The 20,493-nt window shown below is 41.1% G+C and overlaps 2 protein-coding genes across 2 annotated transcripts; both read right to left on the bottom strand.

Annotated features, from left to right (window-relative positions):
- Positions 1-1,605: 1,605 nt before the first annotated feature.
- Positions 1,606-10,722, bottom strand: pyroxd2 (pyridine nucleotide-disulphide oxidoreductase domain 2). Its single transcript, XM_076160880.1, has 16 exons — positions 10,608-10,722; positions 9,798-9,817; positions 8,306-8,399; positions 8,113-8,186; positions 7,248-7,403; positions 6,959-7,112; positions 6,771-6,832; positions 6,603-6,700; positions 6,122-6,263; positions 5,536-5,670; positions 5,382-5,454; positions 4,666-4,819; positions 3,574-3,725; positions 2,438-2,544; positions 2,102-2,222; positions 1,606-1,872 (listed from the first exon to the last, which is right to left on the bottom strand). The coding sequence occupies exons 1-16, from the start codon at positions 10,720-10,722 to the stop codon at positions 1,802-1,804; spliced, it is 1,728 nt and encodes a 575-aa protein (XP_076016995.1). The 3' UTR covers positions 1,606-1,801.
- Positions 10,723-11,014: 292 nt separating this feature from the next.
- On the bottom strand, positions 11,015-13,862 carry pex13 (peroxisomal biogenesis factor 13). Its single transcript, XM_076160970.1, has 4 exons — positions 13,717-13,862; positions 12,463-13,190; positions 12,209-12,331; positions 11,015-12,035 (listed from the first exon to the last, which is right to left on the bottom strand). Exons 1-4 carry the CDS (start codon positions 13,788-13,790, stop codon positions 11,674-11,676), a joined length of 1,287 nt encoding a protein of 428 aa, XP_076017085.1. The 5' UTR covers positions 13,791-13,862; the 3' UTR covers positions 11,015-11,673.
- Positions 13,863-20,493: the final 6,631 nt, after the last annotated feature.

The raw sequence follows: 20,493 nt of genomic DNA on the forward strand, positions 1-20,493 counted from the left end.
AATTAAGAGTAGTGTATTGTATTGACGTATGTACACTCACACGCTCTTAGGGTGCCTTTCATTTCATTTCCATTTTCATTTTATTTGTTATTAGCATTACCAAATTCTAGTAGTGAACTGTACTTATTTTGCGCTTTTATCCAAAACGCTATAAAACAATCTTGCATTCATCACATCCCTTCAGACATTGATGGCGAGGGCATACCATTCAACAAGCCAACCTGCACATCAGGAGCAGTTAGGGTTCATTGTCTTGCTCACCAACAGGGATGAGCCCAGAATCGAACCAGGAACCTTGCAACACTCTCAACGACCCTTCTTACTATCCTGTAGCCATGCCGTGCCAATAGGGGTAGAATGGAACATTCGAGCGCTCACATTTGTTAATGACATCATGAGTTGTTAATGACATCATGAATGGAACTATGAATGAGATCGCCATTTGGCAATTGGCTTCAAACTTGCTAGCAACATTGTTGAGAGTTCCAGAATTGAACATGAGCCACAATGCTAACAAATCTCCAAAACTCCCCCTAATTTGGAAGCTACTTCATGTATAACATAAGGTTAGGGATCATATCCAGTAAAGGGCAGGGGTGAACTATCAGCGGGAAGATGTTATGGGAAGGTCTGCAAGAAAAATTGCATAACTTTAATATTGTTACGATATTTCAATATGAATATTTACTGTATTGAAGCAACTTATAATGAGTTTATATTTTTTTAGCTTATTTCATAGAAAGATTGTGTTGAAAATGTGTGAATCAAAATTAATACTGCAGGTTTAGCGTCAAGTGTACAGTAAAACAAAATGACACATTGTACTACTTTAGCCTTGTGTTATCACTTTGTCCTTACCACATTATCATGCTTGTGTGTAGTATTCTGTATATATCAAGTTTCAAGTTTCAAGTTTATTGTCATTTGCACAGAAAAACACAGGGTAATATTGTACATTGAAATGACAATATATTGTCTCATATCAAGGTTATCTAACAAAAATCCAACATCGTTGGACTCATATTCGTGGTTAATATGAAAATTAAAGTCTCAAATTAAAGTCATTTAAAATAATTCTATAATAACTCATGATAATGGATGAGGCTACTGAGAGTTCTGCCAGAAATGATGATAATTCCCCAGGTAGCTGTATTTAGTTAAAAATCAGTATTTGGCCTTACCCATTTTTAAATCAGGATGCAACATATCTGCATCTGTGTCAATTAATTTGTATTTATTAATAGAATCTGTAAAAAGGTTCAGTACATTATGAATCCAACATGAATCATGTGGCAGGAGTGTTTCAAGAGACACAGTATTCTCAAAACATTATTGATTCAATTGATACTGATTGATATTTATAAATATCATATATATAGGTAAAAACAAGTATATAGTGCTTATGTCCAAAGCACTCTACAATGACACATTCTTACACTGATGGCAGAGGCATACCATGAAAGGAGCCAGCCTGCACATCAGGAGCACTTAAGGGTTCAGTGTCTTGCTCACTTCGACAGGCTCTGTAGGAGGAGCCCAGAATCGAACTGGGAACCTTCCTACACATCCTACACGGCCACTCTACCATCCTGAGCCAATATATCGGGATTGCGACAGCAATACACTAATAGCAGGTATTTTTTTTCAATTAACGAAGTAAAAATGACTATTTGAGAAGGTTCAAGACTATTTTCATCCCATGCCATGTGCATAATTCAGGGCTTTCTACATGTACTTGCCAATTAAATCCGAAAACCTTTCCATAACCTTTCCAAACCATTCAATGATGGTGTTTAATGTCTCACTGATGTTTCAGATCGTCAATAACAGTGAGGGAAGCATTCCAGCCTGCTGACCCCATCACGCCACCACCTAAGAAATCACACAAAAATACACAAATAAATAGCCTAGAGTCAGTCTGTGTATAGAATACAGGAAAACAGCGCTAGCTTTTCTTCTATGTAGTAGTCAAAATAACGGGTCATCTAATTGTAGATAAGATTGATAATGGTTTTCTCCTTACACGACACATCATAATACATATGAATACACTCACAATTCAATACTTATCAGAGGCTATTTTAAAATCATTAAAACAAACCTGGATGGCAGCCACTGCCACATAGATATAGCCCTTTAATTGGTGAGCGATAGTCTGAGAGTGAGGACAAAGGTCGTGCAAGGTAGAGCTGGTCCAGTGACATTGATCCATGAAAGATATTCTGTTAAGAGAGAGGAACTTGTGTAATGTCCAAAAATCATGGTCCAGTCCCTTTACACACCTGATTAATGTAGATTCTAACTCACAGATTGACTTGGAACTGTAGTTTATAAAATCTCTGAGTCAACTCCTTATGGCACAGGTTATTTTCTTAGGCTGAAAGCAGTGGAATATACAGAATAAAAGGAAATCAGTGATGCTTCCTAATCAACGTACCCCTCCGGTGAGCCCAAAGATCCTCTCCAGGTCAGGCGGAGTCAGAATGTCCCTGCCTAATACAGACTGTTTGAACCCAGGGGCGTATTTCTCCACCCAGTCAAACACTGAGAAAAACGAACACACTGTTTATCACTCTGACAGCTTAATCAATACAATGAACAACATCCACAATTGCATTATTGGAAGAGTATTAGGCAAATTTTAAGTCCAGCTTGCTCCACTTTGTGTGCTAATCAATAAATGAAACAGTAACGCACACAGTATTCCACATTGTGGGCTATGTGCAGGCCTGCATCACTTCTGTATCAGATATTTTCCACATAATAGAAATCACATGTTAATGCCAGCTATAAATGCTTTTAGAATGCAGTTATCCAATGTGGGACATTTACACATTGGCAGATTGGATCCATCAAAACTGTGAAGATCTACAGAACCGTAGGGGACTTTGAAGTACGTTTTTTTTTTTTTTATGAGTTTAAAATATGAATTATCCCTTAAACACGACAAATGCAAACTAGTTGGTTAACGGGACATCCATATACACATACATATACTGTGTCAGTGGGATTTGCCCAGTGACACAGTGCCAAGGGATAGGATAGATAGAGGCCAATTAGGGTCCTTAACCCTGAGAGGAAGTCACTCCCTGCTGGAGGTTTGAGGCCTTTAGAAAAGTAGCAAATGACCCGTACCCGCAAATCGCATTTTAAAGCCCCCATGATCAGGGTGGGAGACCAGTAAACAGAGCTTGATGTGGGCTCTACTCTGGAAGACGCTGCTAAATACAACTATACATACAGCAAAAAATATTGACACGAAAAGCCCAACAACTAACGCTAACTTTGTTGTGACAGATCTGAGGCGCCTTTATCGATTGCAAAGCTGTGGTACAAATTTAACAGTGACAGCCCATGCAAAAAAGATATTAGCTAATGGATGAAGACTCTCAAGGGGCATGGACTAAGGATGGGTTTTAATCAGATAATGGCCTGCTTACTGGGATCTGATCACAATGCAAGGTTTAGATAAAACTCCTGTAATCTGATGTCATTATCCAGACAACATATCAAGATACTACAAATGCATTTTAAAGCGAAATGTAAAAGGGGCCTTTGTGTCGTGTTTCTAACCTGTGTCAGCAAAGGCCTCACGGTCCTGCTCTGTCCACTCCCTGTCTCCTATATGGTATGGGGTGAATTGAGTGAAAAGTAACACCACATGGCAGCCAGGGGGGGCCAGCGTAGGATCCAACACAGAGGGGATTGTCATCTCCAGCATGGGTCTTCAGGAAAGAGGAGCATTATGTGAGGATTGTAAATGAGAAATTGAATGTAGTTTTATCTGTATTCAACTGAAGGAAACTCACTGAGAACTATGTCAAACAGCCTATAGCCTGATCAATCTTTTCATGTATTTTAATGCATCTGTACATACAGAACACATATGTGATGTTTTCTACAATGCAGAAAGGGAGTTTAAGGTTTAGCTTTAGCTGTAGTCGCATAAACATTTTGGGGGCTACACCAAACCAACCAGATCCAAACAATTTGGAGGTAAGGAGATTTTCAAATAGTCTCACAGTTTCTGATTACCTTGAGCAGAACTATCTTTGGCTACATTTAAACCTAGACATGAGTATGTGAGTACAAAGATTAAAATACTGTAATCTCATTTATTCTGTGACATTACTGGCTGATTTCATAACCTTTGTCTCCAGAAATCATCCAACAAGTGACGTTACAATTCTGCTGAAATCTTTCTTGGGGTTACATTTGAGAACTTAACTGTTTATTCATACCTAATGAAAGATGCCATGATATTACGTACCACTTAAAGTGGTATAAGGAAGATTGAAAAACCATTACAGGAATGTTTACAGACATTCCTGTTGTTTTTTCCTCTTTTGGTTACAACTGAGTATTACTCGTTTACTCAGAATCATCCTAGTGGATTTGAGCTACATATCATGTAGATCAAGATATTTACTTGGAAATATACCATGTTTTAATATTACATATTAATTGTTGTCCCTTAACTTTCTCTCTCTCACACACACACACAATCCTTTGCTGTCTTTGCAAAATGGTCAGAAATTTAGATCAGCTGGACATTTATCTACCAACAAAACTTTTCATACTTGGCAGAAAAAAATGCTTCCCTGCTTATATTATTATATCATTACAGTGATTGTACACATTGTAGTGTATACATCCAGTTTGTACCTTGTCGAGGGACATCCATTCATGGCCTCTTTGTAAGCAGTCTCCAGTACGTCAACACTCTCACAGTTGAGGTGAATTGAGCACTGGTGGTGGGGTCCAGGTTTCCCGTCTGGAGTGGGAGCTGCTAGGAAGTTTGGTAGCTTATCCACTGCCACTGTCGAAAACAAAATTACTACAGTTAACCTAATATAGACTGTATTTTTTGTAATTTGTATATTTACCTTGTTCAGTTACTCTACAGCAAATTTTGCAAAGTATATCATGCCAAACAAGTAAACAAAGAGCATTATTGCTCAAACTTTTCTGTAATTGGCCAGTGGGCAGCTATACGATATGAAGGCACACGGGGATGTTAATGTAACTTCTCAGCAAAGTGGGCTTTCCAACAGCCAAAACCCTGAAATTTGTGTTTTCTGAGTATGCAATAACTGTCAATATGGATGTAGGCCAAAAAGCTTGATACACTACATATTGTATATTCTGATCTTCTACTTTCAAAGTGTGTTATTACTGGTTTGTTTTTGTCCTTCAACTGGTAAAGCCCAAATGTGATGAATTTTTTGCTAAGATAGGACACAGATCTTTGGGAGCAGTGCGAACCAACCAGGTCAGTTTATTTTTCAGCTTAATGATTTTTAATAGTCAGAATGAAACTACCACCTAATGCAAATTATGCCTGAAATTAGTAAAACAGAATACAAGAACTTTTTTTTTACCATTGATTTTGGTGACAGGTGAGGTGTAATCTATTTGATCTATGGCTTTCCTGAACGCTGGAGATAGTGCACCCTACAAGGGAAAACAAGATATTAGACATTCTGGTGCTGTGTTGTGGTTTTATTATACATTTTATTTATTTTGTTGTATTACCTTTGGAGTGAGGTTCTTGAAGGTAACATAAGGGGTTGCATTTGATAGAACAACTTTACTGTGGATCTCTGCGCCATTCTTTAGTACAACTCCTTTGGCAGCACCGTCTGAGCCGACCAGGATTTGTGCTACTTCCTAGGAAGAACCCAGACGATACAGTGAATGCAGAACAGATACAGAAGAAAATGTTACAGGTATCCATTAAAATTGCATATAACCAAAAGGGCTGAATTTTCAATTTGAGGAGGCTTAACAAATGCCATGGCAACATCCAGATCCAACTTTACCCAAACTAATAATTAGGTATGTTATTAATCCCCCTCTCTTTAAAGAACTTGTCATTGTCTCACAAAACACTTCTTTCTGTTTTTTGTCCCAGCCAGTTTGGAATCTAGGTTTATATACTGTATAATAATGCTATAAATTCAGTAGAGTAATATAAACCTTAAACACATGACTACACAATGAATAATTCACACAAATCTTCCAATCAGTATCGTAAATCATTAAACATGTAATATGTAATGTACAAAAGAACTGACATTATCTATAATGGCATATATGTAATTCAACACAACCATATTACCTTTTCAGTGAAAATGTCTACACCGTAGGAACGTGCAGCACTAGCAATAGCCTGAGACACACCTCCCATGCCTCCCTCCACGTAACCCCATGCTCCCTTCTCCTTCTCCAACTCTCCCATCACATGATGCAAAAGAACATACCTATCAGGCAAAACCAAATCATGCAGATTATTTATCAGTTTGATAGTTCATCTTGTTTATAGTTTTTCAATTTATCGGTCTTGCTTTTCTTTTTATTGGTCTTTTATTCTGTAGGCCTTGCTGAATTATCAATAATATGGCAAATTGCTGTTTTTGCTGGTTTAGTGCTACATTTATTCTTTGCCTCTCTGGTGACCATGTTGCTGTAACATGACAATTTCCCACACGGCATCAAGTAAGTCTGTCCTTCCTATCCCTATATATACCTGTGCCTATTGTAGAGGTTATAGGTTGATTGTATGCAATCACATCTGTGCGAGTCACTGAAGTCTTTCTCACCCACTACCAGGATTATTGGGACTGGTCATGGCACCAATCACAGCATCAGTTGCCAGTGTTGCTCTCAGTGGCTCTGACTCAAACCACTGATTGAGGATCTACAGACAAACAAATCAGTCATGATGCAGGTAATGGATGATGGCAAAGAATGTATTAGCTACAACAAACCTTCATTACTGGCGCAGTTATGATCTCATAAAAGTCTGGAAGGTTTCTACCCAGTTTGAGACCTTTCAACACACATATCATCACCATGACTCAAGTACTGCAGGACTCTCAATTATGCACAAATAATTAGTTCTTCAATATCCAAAATATAAAAAATTCATTTCAAAAGTATTTCACCACTAACGTACCACATTTGACGATTGGCATCAGTGTTTTGGCTGCATTTAGTCTTTTCCTCAGTGATCCAGAAGTGATACCTGGGATATCTACAGGAGGGGCATCCAGTAGAGGGTGGATAGCCTCTGCTAGCTTATCCAGATGTGTAACAAAGTCTGGAAAAGCCTGGGTTCATAGTGAAGAATGACTGAAAGTGAGGATGAGGTTAGCACTGGGGGAGTATATGATAAATGGCTCCAAGTAACTTTACACTATTGGAAAAATTTGATCTCATAACTTGAACCATAGTGCTCAAAGTACCTTGGCATCCTTCTGTGAAAACTTGCCAATCTCCTTCTGGTTCATAGCCATATCTGAGCCCAGGATGAGAGACCTTGGTGGGAAACCGCTCACTCCCTCCTCCAATATGGGGGTGAAGGCATGAGGGTCTCTCATATACACCTTCAGCCCATGTTTCTGAAGACACATAGAAGATAAATGAAGACCTAACCAAAATTCACAGATCAAAAGATTAGACCAGGAGTCTCCAACATGACGCTCGCAAGCTACCAGTAGCTCGCCACCCGTTTCTGAGTGGCTCGCTAAAGGTTCAAAGAATACATAAATGTGACATCACAGCGTCACTTGGTGAACCTGTTTAAATTTCCATCCAATTAAATTCACAAACCTGCGCCCTTCAGTCACAAAATGATTATATGCCAAACAGACGTCAGTCCAACAAATGACACTGCTATTTAGTATGTTTACGTCGGTGACACTGTAACATGAGGCGATGTTAGCAGGCTAGCAAGTGCGCGCCAGAAAGGAATATCGGTATCACATTTTTGGGAGTTTCTGTCTTGTGGTGAAAACTTGTCATCAGAAGGCCTTTGCTAATATAGTGAATGTGGCGATCCACTAGTGACTAGTGGCCCTGATTGGAGAGGATTTGTCACGTTGGCTAATGCTCTGCCAAGGCCGTTAATATTTCAGTTTTAATTTTATTATTATTATAACTAAGCCTAGATCGGTTTTTGCAGATATATTTGGTATTGTTATCAGCATATAGTTATCACAGACTATAGGTTACTGAAAATGAAGAAGCACTTGGTGAATTAAAGCTATTACTTCATGAAATTTGATTAATTCATCTGTATTCTTAGAACTTTGCTGTGTTTTTTCTTACCTTGAGCTCCAGGTCTTTGTATATGTGTGGTCTCAATAAACTCAACAAATAGGAACACCTGGAGAAATGGAAACCTGCATAGGACAATGTTATTCATTCTTATGGGGATAAAAAGTAATGTTTCTTTTTTTATGTATGAAAGAATGTAATCAAAAATGACTATGTAAGGAAACCCTGCAAGAGAGCACCCTACCAGGGAAGATCTCCTCTGAAACCGCTGCTCCTCCCAGCACATGCCTGCGCTCTAGCACTGCCGTCTTCACTCCTCCCTTCTGAAGATAGGCAGCCTATACACAAATGTGTGTGTGCGCCCAGACAAACACACACATTAACAAAAGAATTAACCGAAAATATTAATACCACAATGTAAGAAGCCAATGATATTGTTAACAATAAAACCACCAAACGTGAAAAGTATTATTGATGAAAAACCTGACCTCATGCATTGAACTTTTGATCAAATCCATCTAAAATTTGACTTTGCAACTCGACTACTGGCTACAACCATTAATGTGGATCTGAAATCATCTCAGGTATACAAGGAGCTAAGAGACTGTGGGCTTTCAATCCCGTACACCAGCTGAATAAGCTCCTGTTCCCTGATTGAGGACCCATTTAAAATGTGATCTCTGTATCAGGTATGTTATTTGGACAACTGATGTCAGGACTTGTATTTTTATCTTCCATTCCAAAATATCGGGATTCTGCCGACATTGTGATGCGACCTGTCCTCCTTCTTGCCAGTTTTATGTCACCTTGAAGTGTTTTTCTTTTTCGTTGGCACTGGAACACTCCCCTGTGACGCAATCTGTTTGGTAACACCATCATAAACTGAACTATTTTTTAACCTTTTCTTATCTTGTTGGTGCTGTCGAGTATATTAAAATTTAAACCCAGCAGTCATCCTTGCTCCGATAACTATCATATTTAAAATGAGTTGCATCTTTCTTTCATGGGCAGTGACTCAGTACTTTTCCATGCACTTGAGGCAGTAATAAATTGATATTTCAAACATTATTGATACTGTGCGATATTACAATTTAAATGAGTATTTAGCGATTTTGCGTTTGCAACAGAGTGGGAAAAAAAATGTCATGGCATTAAAACGTCTTGCTTGCTGTATGCCTGGCATCCTTCTATCTTACCCTATTCATTTCTGCCATGTACACATCATTTTCTTGCCTTGCTGGCAATACGTACAAATAATCACATGTGACTATTGGTCACATGTAAAACAATAGTGACTGTCCCCATTCCTCGACATTATTTTACTTTATCAACGGAGTCAAGGTGGGGTGACCTTTTCAACTTGTGGCTGGATTTTACTTCACAAATGTGTCCCAGCTATATCCCTTAATTTTGCTCCTGGACAGTTATGACACGTGATCTGATCACAATGCAAGTCAGACCACATCCATGTGTGATCAAGCAGTTTGGATTGTATTTAGATTCCCATGTGCTCTGCTACCATTTACACCTTGTATGACACAGACAACTTGCTGACTTGTTGACCGTCTTTTCTGGCTTGAGAACAGTTTGAGAACCATGTATTGAAATGTAGTTCCATAGTTTACCAATTTTCCAGAATGGAAAACTGAAGTATTAGTAAATAAATAAACTTCACACACACACACACACACACACACACACACACACACACACACACACACACACACTAAACTCACCGCCACAAGTCCATTGTGTCCTGCAATGAAATATAAAGTATATATGAGTTGGTCATGAAGATCTCAGTAATTACTGTAAATGGTAGAGATGATTTAGAAGGAACATTTTACATCTTGCTATTCAGGATTCACTAGTTTTATGAAAACACACTTATTGAGCTAGTAAATAAAACATCACCACTGCTTTCCAGGGATCTAGATAGACCACTGTCTCATTCAAATCTGCTTACAAGCCTCTTGGTGTGTCAGAACCATGCAATGAGAAAACATTTCAGACTATCAGTCATCCACAGGTCATACGGGACACATATCTTGCACGCAGTAGCGTTGTGCAAGCAGTTCTGACTTATCTTTATGAGTAGTTTGAATGAGTGCAAAGTTAAGCATTACTGTGCAGTTACGCCACACAAATACTTTCGTAGTCATTTAAATAATATTTTAAATAAATCCCACAGGTCCTTGTAAGGACGCACTTCCACGTCTTAACCGGGACGGAAAAGTGCGTCGTTACTGCTAAAATGTACTTTTTCAAACAACGTATGCTGCAAAGAAGCATTGCCGATTAATTCAATTTAACTAAATGCATATAGCGCCAAATCACAGCAGAGTTTATCTCAAAGCGCAAGATACAGAGTATCTAAGAGACCCAATATTCTCCCATGAGCAGCACTTGGGAGTGCAGCAACGAAAACCTCAAGCAGAACCGAGCTGGTGGTGGGCGGCCTTCACCGTTTGGATTCCTTGGCACAAATTACATTTCTGCGATCTTGTATTTGCTGCAGTTTTCCACAACTGGCCTCGTCCCCTCACCTCCTCCGATGACCAATGCGTCGTACCGGGATTTCAGACCAGAGTGACTAGATCTGGTCACCTTGCCCACAGCCGCCACAGCTTTGAATCCTCTGTTGTTCCAAACCGCAGCCATTGCATTAGAATCAGTGAGGAGTTCTCGATCGGCCCCGCCCCCTCTCCCATTCCAAAGTTTTAAAAAGAGTTGAAACATTTCCCCTTTGTTTGTACTTGAACATTGCATGTGTCTCTATTAACAAAGTAATAACTCACTGCAGTACCTAAGTACATTTTAGTATTTACAGTTATTGTTCTTTTACTTCATAATATTTTCAAAATAACAAAATAACTTACTTTTCTACTAGTAAGAACTATGATGGAGTTAAATAATAATTTTAACAACTTAATTATATTTAACAAGAGACAAATCACATCACAACTGCTTTATTTTCAAAATTGCATTGTGAAGCATTTACAAAATGTCATTTCTGAATGGTTGAAAGTGTGCAAAAGTAATTCTTCCTCGTTTCAGGAAGAAAATCTAAAAGACCAATCAACTTAAGAAATGAAGACCAAAAGCAACAGTTAGAACTGTGAAGGATGTTTCTTATAATTACAGACAATATGAAACTCTGTCAGTATGTAATGATGCTCAGTGCGCCTCATTCAATTAAATAATTCCCCACGGTTGAACAAGGTTATGACATCACCTGTTGACAAATTACTAGATTCTACAATGATCAAATTCCATATTAGACACAATATTAAGAACATTATACTGTATTTAAACCATACAGAAAATTTGCTTGTATAAGGTCTTACGAAGACAATATGCCGGTGATTCCACTGATTAGTTAACATAGAACTAAAGTGTAGAAACCCTTTAGAACCCTTTAACCAATGTTCACTCATCCATAAACACAGTCAAACCGCCCAGGGAGTCTTCATAGAGGAGCTTGGGGACTACTTACAGTTGGTGGAACACATTTGCCCAAAGCAACAGAGCGAAACAGTCAAAGTTCACAGCTTCAGAGCGTCGGGCACAGACCGTGGAGACCCGTGAAATGAGCACATGCAGATTTGCAAATCACAGGTCCATCTTTTCTGGGATGTTAAGCGTTGTGCTGGAGGAAGTGTTGGAGTTGGGCGTCTCCAGAATAAAGGACGCCGGTGTCTCTCTGTACACGGACTCTAGCAGCTCCTCCGCCGGAACGGAGGCTGGACCGCGGCCCGGGATTGAGCCTTGGGACGGATTTGGCTGCTGTTCTGCGGCCAAGACGGTTTGGGAGGCATGTGGATTCCCTTGCTGGACCTGGACCGGGATCTCCTGTTCCGCATGCTTGCGGCCTCTCCTCTTGCCTAGGACCTTGACATAGTTGGCTGGAACGAGGCCTGTGGTCTGGCCGTCCACGCTGGCCAGCAGCCAACCACGCACCCTGGGCTGTTGCTCTGGAGACGAGGAAGAGGGAAAAGACGCAATCTTAGCCGACGGAAATCTAAGAACTTTGAGGCAAGTCAAGGCACTAAAAGATTAACACTGCTTCTTTTTGTAAGAAAACCACTAAATTAAAAACTTCTAACGCCTTCTTTTTGGCTTGTATCTTTGTTTTTGGTTCTGTCACCTTTGACGGCGAGGTTCAGCATGTCTCCTGCACGCAGAGAAATCTCCTCCTCAGATGCAGCTGTGAAGTCGTACTCGGCTCTGGCCACTACATGGTCATCCTCCCCGCTGGCCCAGTTAGTGGCTACACAAAGGACATATAAACTTGTTAAAGCAGATTGTGACAGATGAATAAAGGATACACAACAGAGACGCACCGTTGCCAGTCAAAGATTGCGGTTCTACAGGCACAGAGTCTCAAGTGTAAAGTCTCACCCTGTTCTTCAGAATCAGGACCGGAGCTCAGCAGTTTCCAGATGAGGTAGGGTCCCCCCAAGACAACGGCGAAGAAGAGGATGATTGGCCAGGATTTAACAGTGTGATCCTCCATCCCTGCCGCATTCCCTCCGGGCGCACGACTAACCAGGGCATCACTGGTGCTGTCTGCCCACAAGTCCTCAACTTCAGCATCTGACCTACGCCCAAGAAGCCTCTGCAACCGCCGGTAGAGGTATCGCAAAGTGCGGACGAGCGCAAAAGCCGACAAAACCCGCGTGAGATGCGCCCGCAGCCGCGTCAGGTGGTTGGCCACGTCCAGCACCGCGCGGAAACTGTTGTACACGGCCGAGAAGGTGGCTTCCATCATGGTGCTGACCGAGGCAAAGGCGTGGACGATGCTTTCAATGGACTGGAAGGCGCCGCGGCTGCTCTCCTCTGCCTGCTGCACGAACCGGCTGGGGGTGACGTCGTCCGTGTTGGAGAATCGACTGTACCCTCCCAGGCCTCCGTGGCTCCCGTAGCCCCCGTAGCTGTACGGACTGTACCCGCCACTGTACCCGCCATAAACACTGCTCCCATAGGGGCTGTAGGAGGGGGTGAAGCTGCTGTACGGTGGACGGAAGGACTGCTGGACGGCGCGGGGGGGCAGTGGGGGCACCATCCTTGTGAGGACCGGAGGGCCTGCAGAGGTGGAGGGGCCTGCAGGTGGTGCAAAGTCTGTAGATCTGGTGAGGTCAAGATGAAGGACACAAGTCATCAGTCAAACGTGTTCTCAAAGGCTTACACATCTGTCTACTCATAACAAACACTCTTACTGACATTTCTTGATGATAGATCGACAAAATGCATATCTAATTACATATTTATAGGGACTGACTGAGGTTACTTCGGTCAATGTTCTATGTTGTATTTTTGTCAACAACCAAGCGACAAAACTGTAAACTTCCCATCTGAGTCACCAGAGGAGGGCGCATGACAGGCCCCCGTGTGTGTGTATGTGTGTTTGGCTGTTTATACAAACGTTAGATAAGTAAATCGTCTTTAAACCATCGTTAAAAAAACAAACCGACAACGCAACAGATGCCAAACAGGCGACAAGTTTTGCTGTCTCGTCCGTCTTGTGCGTTAAACCCTCAGTATTCGACGTTAGCATCGCCGAGCTAGCAGCGCGAGCAAACTAGCTTTCAGACAGTAAATACAAAACAAGTCATACTGCTGCAGTTTTACCAGCTCCGTTAAAAGCTCTCTTACCTGTAGTTTACAGGCGCACTCATGGCACCTGGGATTCGTCTTTCCCACGGCTTAGGTGGAGGCTGTGAAGCCATAGTGGGGAACTTATTCCACCTTTGCGGCTGCGGAACCCGAACCCTGTTGTCACCACTGCTAGCCCTCCTGATGCCTTCAGGGACGTACTGGTTACAATCCGGTTAATAGCCATATAGCAAAAATCACCAAATACGGCAAATAGCAATTTACCTGAGTTGAAAGCACAAGTAGATTCATGTAATTTTATTGGAAATTTGAGTATAATAAACAAAATAGACATCCAGTGTTCTGTGCGTTTCCTGTGCCGTCATTTAACATGTAATAGGAAGAATTCCCACAGTTCCTGAAGGTAGCAACACTGTTCGCCCCTGCGGCCAAGTTAGCCGTCATCTTAAACTCCGCGGTCAAATTAGCCTAAAAGCACCAAAGTTAAAGTCTAACTTTAACACACAATACAATACAATATTTCCCAATATTTACTGACAATGACTGGTATGTTTGTGTAGGACAACTCTGACTAACATTAAATCACACACTTTTGTAGTACAAGTTTTATAGAAAGTCTCATCGTTGGACCTTGAAATGGCCTAAAGGAAATCAAGCCATTTCTTGGTTTGAAAATAAAATGAAATAATAAAAAAATAACAAAATGTGTTACCAGCTTTGTGGAGAAACGGACATAGTCATTTTTGTATCCTCACACTAACTTTGACGTTTATTTTGAAAAACGGATCCTTACGCTAACTTTGCATAATTCCGTTTCAATCCATTTACCATAAAGGCTAAAGTACGCGTGCACTGTAAATGTAAGCGCGGCTGATTTTACCACGGAGTTTCAAATGACGGCTAGCTTGACCGCAGTCGTTCGACGTACAATCGGACAAAAGTAAACTCTACAAGAACACGGGCTGATATTAATCGGTGCTGCCAGCCTTTGGCGGACATTAATGTTCTCTATTAAATCACTATATGGTCAAAGAGACATTTCCACGGCTCAGGTGACGTCATTAAACTTGTATTGTACAATAAAGTGTATTGTACTTGTATATCTATTCGATTAGTGAGGCCTGAAGTCAGTTTAGTGTGTGTCCAGCAGAGGGCGCAATAACCCAGAAAAGAAGGCCGATTTGATTGAACACAACTGATAATAGGGATTTGATTATACAATGCAACTTTGGTTCTAATTACCAATCTAGTTGTTTAGTTTAGCTTAACTAAACTCCTTTCAATGTTAATTCCACCGTGATTTGTTCAAAGAAACACAGACACTACACAAATTTTGGATGTGACTGAACATACTAACTGCAGGGGAAAACATACGGAAAATATATATTATATTTGATCATTCCTCCCTCTCACATTCTATAATCTATCTTAAACAATTCAGCCATTTTAGATAACCACACTGTTCTTCAAGCAGCATGAATAACAATGCGGATGAGTTTGCTACAGTGTAATCAAGGAATCTAATCTAATCTACACTTTGCTCAGTTAAGCGTAGATTGTCAGTGGGCGGCTTCTGACGCTGGTTGAGCTTGATGTCAGCTCCACCTAACAAGGGCACAGAGTGTAAAAGGGGGATGCTGTGGTTTAGGAGGGAGTCCTGTGATGTCAAGTGTCGATGTGTGTGGGGGGAACATGCTCAGCGCTGTCGTATGTAGGTAATGTCTATGTGATGTCACAGTGTAGGTGTGCGAGGGAGAGTTTGCATTTGTGACACGATGGTCTGAGCATCCCAAGCAAAATGTGGGAATCAAACATGTCAGTGTGTGTGTGTGTGTGTTTGTGTGTGTGTGGGGGGGGGGTGGGTGGGTGAGAAGACATCTGAGCTAATCAGCGTTGTGGTATTTGAGGTCTAAGCTGAGCACCTGTGACCTTTTTGTGCTGTGATGTCAATGAGAGGGGAGAGATATTAAAAGTGCTAATCTACAAAATTGAGTTTTAAACCATACAATTGTATTCTTGTCCAAGATTCAGGCACAGCACAAATGCATTTTGTTGTATTCTCATGTACAATGACAATAAAAGCTATTCTATTCTATTCTAATAAGTGCAGACTTGCTGTCTAAGATATCAAAATGTGGAGCAAAACAAAACACGTGAATCCACCGTACCTGTAGTCCAACCTCACCATGTGTAAGTCAAAGGGTATCAAACATGTTAGGGGTTTCCTATTAGAGTCAACACACAGTCATCACACAGAGACTCAAACAGCATTGTAGGGGCAGCCACAAACTAACCCTGTGTATTCCTGTCTTAAAACAGCTGCAACTACTAATGACAACAGAAGACAGTTAGTTATAGTTCTCTCTCTATGTCATTGAATTCCCCTTTACACTTCACACTTGTGCTGAATCTGCCAAATCTGTTTCTGTCTGTGAGAACAAATCCAACCTGCTGGCCCAACCAGACCTCAGACAACATTCCTTCACTCACGAAATGAAATTCCAGTGTTCCTAACTGGTGCTACGGCGGATTTTTGCTGGGCAGCACGTTGGATTGGCCTTAAAGTGATGTGGTACTTTCTCTAAACGTCAGTTCCTCTTGTTCTGTTGTGTGTGTGTGTGTGTGTGTGTGTGTGTGTGTGTGTGTGTGTGTGTGTGTGTGTGTGTGTGTGTGTGTGTGTGTGTGTGTGTGTGTGTGTGTGTGTTATGTATGTCAATATGCATGAAGAAGGGGAACGTAAAGGCCACATTTATCTGTGAGAAAATATAGGAGGAACACACTGAATCAATGTGTGTGTGTGCATGTGTACAACGTCTATAACGGCATGTTGCATGTCACGGTGTGTTGCTATGGTTCTGCGTAGCTGCTCACCAAAAGGGGAACTAGGGTGAACAGATTTCATCATAGTAGGAACAAAATAGACAGCACTTTTCTTTTGCCAACAACTAATGGAGTCAAAATGCAATATTATAAAGTTCTATTATAAGATTCAGTGATAAACGCTGTTGGGTTACATGATTCAATCACCTATAGAATTGTATAACAACAATACTGAGGTCAAATGAAGTGGGGTACCTGAAAGCACCATACACAGTATATACATGCTGTTCTGGTCAAACCTTGGAGCTTGACGGGAGTTTCCCTACGCTGCAGCATGAGTTGGGTCTTGCATGTGGAACCTTTCTAACTACACACAAGTTGACAATACCTATAATTAAAATGTGCTGCAGGAAGTTTGCAAATTGTAGGATCAAGGAAATTGCACTCGGAGAGAAAGGTGAGTAATAACTGTTCTCTTGATGCACACTTATGTTATATCTCTGTGGAAAAGACACACACACTCGACCTAAACCACATCTGGTCATTATTCCACTCTTTGTGATTCACAAGTAAACAGATTTTTAAGTGTGTTGTTGGTGGAGTAATGTGAGTTATTTACTTCTATTTCTTTGTGTTTGTTCGGCTCAGAGTCTGCAGCGATGTAAAGCAAAGCGCTCAGTCTATGTTCCATCTCTCACCTATATGGTTGTGAACTTTGGGAAGTAACTGAAACCATGTGATCATGGATACAAGAAAGGGGGTTTTGCTGCAGAGGACATCAGGATATCAGGCATCAAGAGGGAGTTTGGAGTAGAAGTGTTGCATTAAAAGGAGTCAGCATCTCATCAGGATGCCTCTTGGAATCCTCACTCAGGAGGTGTTCCAGGCTCGTCCTCGGGATTCCCTCAGGAGGAGCTAGAGAACGTGGCCATGGAGAGGAACATCTGGGCTGCTTTGGTTAGGCTCCATCGCCTGCACAGGGATAAGCGGTGGAGAATGGATGGATAGATGGACAGAAGGATGCACTTCATCTTCAAAATCTCCAGAAGTCAGAGGTGTATAGATGAGAAATCACCTAAACCACCTTCATGTTCTTGTTTATTGTCATAAGCTGCAAGATCAAATCCCAGATATCCTAATTTGTCTTTAATTCGTTTGAATTTCAACTGACTATACACGTCTTATCTGATCAAATACATTATCGGCAGCATCAGGAACACAACAAAAAGGTGTTCTATGAATACACACTGGAACGTTTTTCGTTAGTATTTCATGTTGCTGTTGGGCGTTCCTGCGTGTTGTGCTGTCATAGCTACAGCCGTATCAGAATCAGAATCAGAATCAGAATCAGAATCACTTTATTTGCCAATTAAGTTTGCACTTAAGAGGAATTTGCTGTGCATGTAACATATAGAAAAAGACAACAGAAGACAACATATAAAACAACATAAAACAACATGTACAAACAGCAGCTTGGTGAATACTTAAAAACACACTAAATTAAATTACACAAGTTCACTAAATGAGTGCTGATGAATAAGGTGCAGGGGATTATTGAAATAAATTAACTTAAGACTACTGTTAAATAAAGTGAAAGTGCAGGGGTTTATTGTGGAGTCAGTGGAAGACCCGGGCTTTGTTGATAAGGCCCACTGCCGAGGGGAATATATGGAGATCACGTTCATTCAGGTGGATGTGCAGCCGCGGTGTCAGCAGTGTTTGCAGCACGGCTGCAAGGTTCAAAGGGAGGGGAGGGAGCGAAAGAGGGAGGGGGGGGAGGAGAGGAACCGAGGGAAGGGGAGGAGACAGAGCAGCAGAGGAGGAGGAGCGTTACTGGAAATAGGTGGTTAAACAGGTCTGTCTTGCCTTTTCCAGGACATGGTTAGGAAATACTGAGAGACGCGTCGCTGCATCTAGGACACAGAAGAACCAACATGGCCAGTATGAAACACGCTTCACAAGAGGTGTGTGCGCCTCGACAAAACACTCTCTCTCTGTCAACGTGAGGAAATGAGGCCTTCACAAGAACTGAAACATCTGATGTAATCTTCTCTCTCTTTCTCACAGGACTCATGTTATGTGACTCACTACTATTATCTTATTAGTAGTAGTAGTATTGTTCATCTTTTGTTGTAGGCATGTGTTTTTTGCTGTATTATTTGTATTGTACTTCACACCTGCAGTTCTTATTGCACAGCAGGCTGTTTGCAGAGAGGGAATCTCTCTTTGAATCTTCCCTCCCATGGTTTCCCCCTTATGCATTAATGTTTCTTGAAGTACTTCCTAGATCGTCTGCTGTGGTTGACCTGTAATTGCAATTGATTTTGATGCGTAAGGGCCACACACAGAGTCCAGGGCCACATCAACTACTCACATTTAGAATGATGGATGCTGGGTCCAATGATACGCACACAATCCATCCAGTGAGCACGAAGCAAGCTGAAGGTGTTCTAACTCTAAGATCAATCAACTCACATGCAGAAATTGGAAACACCAAACGGTCTCTTTTTCCAAATTCATCTACTGTCTTCACAAACCCCCTTGGACTGATCTGCAGCCTGAGTTTCCTTTTAATCTCCTGTCCCAATAACAGGAAATGGACTCATTCAAAGAGATTGATTTAAACGTCAAGACAAATTGACTCAGATGAAAACACTTTCGTCAAAAGTCGGTCTGCATATGAGTCGGGGCCTAATGAACCAAAACCAAAAGCACCCAGCAGGTTGTTGTTGGTATCCTGTACAATGCCTGAGGTTACATCAGGGGTGCCTGTGGTTCCTTACTAGACAGGAAGGAAGCGGCACACAGCATCAACTCAGTCTCCCAAATACAAGAGAAAGCAAACATGTATTGCGTCCGAGTTCCTAGGTAGTGACGCGACGGGACAGACACGTAAAAGTACCTCAGAGATGTCAATAAGCGTTTATCAAGAAATAAGATTCTAATCAAATGCGTTGATGAAGTTGTGCAGTAGCATCAGAGAGCGTGAGTCTGTTTCATCGTCATCATCGTCATTACATCATCATACATTACAGTATGTTCACAATCAGAATTTTTGCAACCCTTCGCTTTGCTGAAGTGCCATTGAGCAAGGCAGCGGATACATTCCAGCTCCAGGCGTGTTGCCGGGTAGCTGACCCCTGAAGAGTTCAAGTGGTTATTTCATAATTTATTGCCAAAGGGTGAAACCTCGAGTGTCCCAACAGGAGGGGGAATTGCAAAGCATGCTGGGTAATAAGGTATGTGCCAAACATCGACAGTAATTCATTTCAATTGAGAAATGAGGCCAACAAGACAACTATTCACTGAAATCATGCTTGAAGTGAAAGGGGTAAAAAACACAACAGCGTGCTTTCATACTAAATAAATAGAATAACTAAAGTCAAGAACCCTTCAGTGTTATGTTTTGCACATACGTACATTTGAATTCTTGTGGTTGAAAGTAAAAGTTGAAGCTCGTCCGCCATTTTAGGAGATTTTTAAAGTATCTGATCCAAACACGTCCAGTTACTCAACTGATATTGCGCAAGAGGTGACAGTAATAATGGTCATCACTTCTCCTTTATTGAGCAATTGCAACTTTTAGATTCGTCCATTTTGTGCTTACAAACATGCTAAGCCGAAACCAGGACTAAAAATACTTTCCGCCTGTTATGCGTGTGTGTGTGTGTGTGTGTGTGTGTGTGTGTGTGTGTGTGTGTGTGTGTGTGTGTCTGACCTGTACTTTTGCTACCTAGTCACTGCAGCAAATACTGTAAACAAAGAAATAAACAGGAAAGAAAAGGAAATCAGCTAAATCATTCAGTTGTGATGTTCTAAACAGGTAAATGTATGATAATCTTAAATTAAAATTAACCCCGTAAACCTGCAATATCTTTGTAAATAAGCTAACAGGCGGCCCCAGTGTTATTCCACTATTTCCAAATGTTTATGTTTGAGTCACCCAAGAGTGAAATGGTGGCCAATGTTTCATTTTTACGTGAGAAAGGTAAGAAG

This window comes from Genypterus blacodes, unplaced genomic scaffold (genome assembly GCF_046128005.1).
Source record: "Genypterus blacodes isolate CSIRO-AG114 ecotype Tasmania unplaced genomic scaffold, CSIRO-AGI_Gbla_v1 ptg000108l_1, whole genome shotgun sequence".
Lineage (NCBI taxonomy): Eukaryota > Metazoa > Chordata > Actinopteri > Ophidiiformes > Ophidiidae > Genypterus > Genypterus blacodes.